The sequence below is a fragment of the Tetrao urogallus genome (assembly GCF_951394365.1).
Source record: "Tetrao urogallus genome assembly, chromosome: 5".
NCBI lineage: Eukaryota > Metazoa > Chordata > Aves > Galliformes > Phasianidae > Tetrao > Tetrao urogallus.
The window spans coordinates 55746857-55752856 of record NC_136818.1 but is presented as its reverse complement, the minus strand read 5'-3'; the positions used below and the strand labels follow the sequence as shown (position 1 = coordinate 55752856).

The following is a 6000-nucleotide window of genomic DNA, read 5'->3' as shown; positions in this document are numbered from 1 at the left end:
AAGTCATCCTCCCCTGGGAGCTGAGTGCCAGGCTCAGACCTCCACTTGCCTGCCGCTCCTTCCTGCCGCTGTTGGGCGTTTCAGTGGGCTCATCTCAGGTTTGGAAGGCTTCCTGATCACAAGCTGAAGGAAACCATCCCATGCAAGCACAGCCCAAGAAGCCATGCCTTACTCTCTTGCAAAGTCTTGAATTATTAGTTCTGCCCACAGGTCCTTCAAACGATCCTTTTCCTCTCTATCCTGCAGAGGATCCTTTTGAAGGCCCGTCTGAAGTCGTGGTTGAAAATGGTGTAGATGACAGGGTTCAAGGAGCTATTGCAGTAACCGAACCAGAAGAAGAACTTGAAGAGGGTGGCAGGCACAGAGCAGCTCTTGCAGACTGCAGTCAGCGTGTAGGTGAAGAAGAATGGGAACCAGCAGATGACAAAGACCCCAATCACCACTGCCAGCACGAAGGTGAAACGCTTCTCCCGGTTCTGCCTGCCCCTCCACCGGGACCCTTTGGTGTTCCTCTCCTCCTCCGTCTTCCTGGGCAAAGCATCCCCAGGTTTAATCTGGCTCAGCTTAGTCTTGGTCTTTCCCCGCAGGGGTCTCTCTGACTTCTTGGGCTGGTTGTTCTCCTGGTGCTCAGAGGAGGAGGTTTCTTCCATATCTATGCCGTTGACCTCTCCCTCCTGCCCATCTCCAGCTCCGGCCGCTTTCTCCCCATTGAGCTGGGCTGAAGCTGGCAGGTCCTCCTTGTCAGCCAAGCCATTCTGCTTTTTCTCCGGGCGCTCCGCCCTCTTGTTCAGCGGGACCCTGGTTCGCCTCTTGGCTATCTGATAGATGCGCACGTAGACCAGGATCATGATGAGGCACGGGGTGAAGAAGGAGCCGATGCTCGACGAGATGATGTACCACTTCTCGTCATTGATCTTGCACCCTGCCGGCCACTGGTCCACCTTCTGCCCGCTCTTCTTCTCTATGGAGATGAGCGGCGGGAAGGAGATGACGGCCGAGATGACCCAGACGATGAAGATGATGCACTTGATGCGGCGCGGGGTGCGCTTGAGGTTATATTCGATGGCTTGAGTGATGGACCAGTAGCGGTCCAGGCTGATGGCACACAAATGCACGATGGAGGAGGTGCAGAACAGCACGTCCAAGGCCAGGTAGATCTCGCACCAGACTTTGCCGAAGTACCAGTAGCCCATCACCTCGTTCGCCAGGGAGAAGGGGATGACCAGCGTGGCCACCAGGATGTCGGCCGAGGCTAAGGACACCAGGAAGAGGTTCTGGGGGGCCTTGAGCGCCCGGCTGGTGAAGACGGCAATGATGACCAGGACGTTGCCGAAGACGGTGAAGAGCATGAGCAAGCCCGCCAGGCTGATGAGGGTGATGGTGGTGTGCAGGGGGTACGGCATGCTCCATCCCAGCCCGGCCCCGCTGTCGTTGAAGGTCCCGTTGGTGCCGGGAGGCGGGTAGCCCTCCTCCTCCTCCAGCTGCCGCTGGTACTCCATGGAGGAGAAGTGGCCCCTCTCCGTGAACGGGCGCTCCGGGTTAAACATCAACCCCGCTGCGCGGACACCCCCGCCCTTCGCCCCCTGCCCCACCCGCGCCGCTCCCGGCTCTCCGCGGGGCTCCGCGCTCCTACAGCGGCGCCGCCCGGGTGGGGGCTGAGCGGCGGCGGCCGGGGGGGCGAGGGCGGGCGCGGCTCATGCCGGGCGCGAAGCGCAGCGGAGCCGAGCCTGGGCTGCAGCCGACGGAGGCTGCTCTGCTTCGCTCGCCGCGGAGCCGTTTTATAGCCCCGGATCAGGCCGGGGCTGCCGCGTCAGCCCCACGTGGGGAGCTGCCCCCGGTGCGCGCACACGCACACACACACACACACACACACACACACACACACACACAGACGCGCCGCGCACAAACAAACAGACGCACATACACACACAGACACACACAGACCCCGCAGCTTCGCCTCCAGCTCCGACAAGCTCAGCCCCGTCCGCCTCCTGCCCGCTGCTCCGGGTACCCCCAGCCCCCAGCTCCCCCACCTTCCCCGAGCATCGCAGCCTCACGGCGCGGTGCCACCCCATCCCGCACGGGCTCCGAGCCCTGCGCGGCCCCCTCCCCCCCGCACACACACACACACACACACACACACACACGGCCGTGGTGCCGCTTCGGGCCGTCGCGAGTGGGGAAAGGCGAGGCGGGGGGAGCAGCCGGGCGGCGGCCCCAGGCAGCGCGGGGGGGCAGTGGCACCTGCTGGCCGCCGCACCGCACTGCACGCAGCGGCCCTCGTGGCCACAGCACCCACGCGATGTCCCGACCCGCGGCACCCGAACGCCAGCAGCCGCAACCGGCGCCGGGGGGTTCCTCCTGCCACACGCCAGCTCCCCGCAGGCTCTCGCAGTCTCTCCTCCACACAGGAGGATGGGAGGCGAGCGGCAGCCCCGCATCTGCCCCACGGAGAGGAGCAGCCTCAGACCCCCACGTGCTGGCTTCGCCCCCCTGGGTTGCAGCAGCATCACAGCACCTCGTTAGCAGCAAAGAGCAGTGGTGGCACATCTGGTGGCCCCCAGATCTCAGCACGCACAGAGCGCTGACCCATACAGCCCCGGCTTACACACTCATGGGCTCTTTGCTCTCACTTTTAGATGTCCCTAAAGATGATTAGGGTTCAGGCAGCTCTCAGTTAATCACCACATCAGGTGCTTGAGCCAATAAAGGTATTTCCTGCACAGGAGGGAGAAAGCCCTGTTCCCTCATCCCCACACTGTGCTATAAGCAGTGACACAAAGTAGGGCCTGGGATGTGGGAGCTGCTGGACACAGCCTGCAGTGCTGACACAGGTGAGAGGGCAGTGGGGGAGATGCCCATTTTGCACATGCCAGCTGCAGAGAGTGCCTTCAAGTCAGTAAAGTGAGGCCACAGTGACACACACACACACACACACACACACACACTTTCCTGTGTTCACTGACCTCCATCACAGTCGGTGCAATCTGTAAAATCTGACCTCACAGCACAGGGCACATGGAGACAGAGGGTGCAGGGACTCCTGGGGCTGCAGCAAGTCTGGGAATGCTGTGCTGGGACCTCATGCTTTTCTGGAGCACCTATCGCATCCTCACAAGCCAAATTCCTCAACCTGGGCAGAGTGTAGATGTAAATGATGAAACCACAACAGCTGCTTCAATTTTCTCTCTCCTTTTGTAGATGGAAACTCCTCAGTCTCACCTAAAGCTCAACCCAGCCACTTCCACTCTGAGCTGTGACACTGAGAAAGCAGACCCCAGCAGTACCTGTAAGCACCTCAGTAGCATCACATCTCCCTTTCAGCCTCTGTCCAGGTTGTCTCACAGCTCTGCCATGATTATGGGAAGCACCAGGGCTGGTGCAGACCCCCAGGATAGCCCCCAAGCACACCCACTCCTGCAGGAGGGCTGTGGTAGGAGCCCATCCCATGCGTTATGGTAATTACAATGCCTCAGCACTCAGAGTCCTGGGATTTGGTGAGAAACGTGCATTTGTAGTCTGTAGAAGACTGTAGAGAAAAAGCTTGGGGGGCAGACGGGGGGAAGTAACAGTAAATAAAATTTTGATATCAGTCTCCTGGCATCCAGCTGCTCAGCATTTGGATGCATGCTGCTAACAAGGCTGATGAGAGCAGCCAGGGCTCTGAAGCCCCAACTCCATAAGCACGTGCCAGTGGGACAGCCCAGGAAGCTGTTCAAGCCCTGTGAGCTACAGACCCAGGGCACAGCCAAGCTGTGCCACAACAAACACTGCTTTTCCCTTTTTCTTTTGCTCTTATACCTCAGAAGGTGCTGTGGAAGAGGCACAGACCTCCAGCACTCAGACCTGACCCCAATGGGTGCATTGCTGCCCAACAACACCATCAGCCAAAGCACTGCCCATTTCCAGGAGGGCACTGCGAGTGCTGTGATTCATCTTTTCCTTCTTACAAAAGAAAAACAAAACACACTTTAAAATGAAAAAAATCATCACAAGCGTGGCAGGCCTGGCCACCCCCTGTCCATCCCTACCAGCTGCTCAGGCACTTTGCCCTGCTCACACGCCCAGCCTCACAGTCCTCCCCTTCCCCACCCACTGCTATGCCGCAGATGTGCATTTTGCTTCTTTCCCTCCACTTCACAGCAGTGCCTTTGCAACAGGGTTTGCTCAGCCTTGGCTGTTGGCTGTGCTTCCCTGAGTTATTTGATCAAATAGGTGTGGGAAGAGCCACAGGGACAGCACCCTGCTGCTGGCTGCGCAGAGCAGCATACTGAGTATCACCAACCATGGCAGATCCTCATATCTAGCTCAAACCAGCACGAGACAGTCCCCGTGCAACCACCAGCTCCTTCCATACTGTTTTGCAAACAGCTTTAAAGCCTTGCTCGTGTTTCCCCATAGGCCACACTCAGGTTGCCAGCCCTGTCAGGCAAGATTCTAAGCAGCAGGTTGGGTTGTGCAGCCCAATGCTGACAGCCAAGACAAACATTGTTGTGCTACCAGCTGCAGCATGGTGGAGCTTGGGGCACAGGCACAGCGCTCATGTGAGCGTCACGTTTGTCCACTGCTTTACCTCCCTGTAAAGTGCCATTCAGGCACTTCATGCTGAGTGGGGAAAGTGAAGAAGAGAGGCTGGGTGCTGCCAGCTTTCCCTGCAGCCTTCCCTCAATGGGAGGAATCCAGCCTCAGCAGGTCAGGTCATCTTCAGGTCGCCTTTCACCAGCAGAGCCAGCCCATGTTTCAGGCAACATTGAGATTATCTCTCTATAAAGCTTTTTGTTTCACACCTGAGACAGGTTAGCACTCAATTACTCAGCTGAGAAGCCATAACTCATTCCATCAAGTTGCTCTCCCTCGGGTCCCCGCCCCATCTTTACCCTTTCCCTCCCTGCTCTTCACTGTCTCCATCCAAAGCCATGACAGCCATGCTCCAGGCTGCAACCAGCAGCATCCTGAGGCTGCAGAGCCAACCTGGCATGTCCCTGTCTCTGGTTGCTGTGGGGAGGAAACTGTATCCTCCACCCCTTCACAGCCCAGGCAAGTGTTCAGCACCAGCGTTCCATGCACGCCCACAGCAGGCAGGTAGGCTCAGTTTAACCCAGCTTGGCCAAAACGAAGCCAGCATGGCAGTGCTGCAGGCAGGGATCAAAGCGCTCCGGGTGGCAGCAGCACTTCTTGAAGGCTGAGCTGCACGGAGCATAATTGCCTGGAATTGCTGGGTTCCCAGAAAGCAGAGCACATTGGCGCAGCTCCACGAGGAGGGAGGCCACCAGGGAACACGGCGAGACTTGAGGTGCTTTCGTTTATTACTTATTTCACCATCTAGTGGCAAAAGCAAATAGCGCTGAAATATCACGCAGGAGCTGCAGCTGGACCTGCAGGGAAGCTTCTCTCTGTGTCAACTTCTGTCCCTCTCCATCTCCCACCCTCCTGTAGCAGGGGATGGGGATGAGGATGAAGGGCAGCATCCAGAGCTGCATCGTTCCCCCAGTCCTAAACCACAGCCCTGCACAAAGCCCCCTCTGACAGCCACCCCAGGACACGGTTCAGTGGGCATGGTGGTGGTGGGTCGATGGTTGGACTAGATGATCTCAGTGGGCTTTAACCAACCCTGACTCTTCTCTCCAGAGGCGGGGCTTCCATCCTTGTGCTTGGTTTGCGGATCCTGCGTGCAGCACATCGCAGAGGGGAATCCATCATCCTTACCGAGCCTGTTCCCTCCTTGGCTACAATACAATTAACCCTGTACAGATTGCAAGGTACAACATTTTTTTTTCCTGTGAGGCTCAAATTAAGTTTAAACACCAGCATGTGATTTATTTGCTTATTCAGCACTATGACCTGCTTTTCAGCTACACAAAGCCTCTCTCTCTCTCTCTCTCCAGGAAACATTTATCCTATCTGGGAACTGTTTACTGAGGGCAATAATGTGTAACCAGGATAAAGCACTCAGAGAAGGCAGGCTGGTACACAAGATATGAGAGAAGAGGTATAGTGCAT

General features: G+C 57.5%; 1 protein-coding gene across 1 annotated transcript; it reads right to left on the bottom strand.

Annotated features, from left to right (window-relative positions):
- Positions 1–215: 215 nt before the first annotated feature.
- ADRA2A (adrenoceptor alpha 2A) lies at positions 216–1547 on the bottom strand (the record flags this gene model as incomplete). The annotated part of the gene is made up of 1 exon (XM_079535304.1): positions 216–1547. One exon carries the CDS (start codon positions 1545–1547, stop codon positions 216–218), a length of 1332 nt encoding a protein of 443 aa, XP_079391430.1.
- Between the last annotated feature and the right edge of the window lie 4453 nt (positions 1548–6000).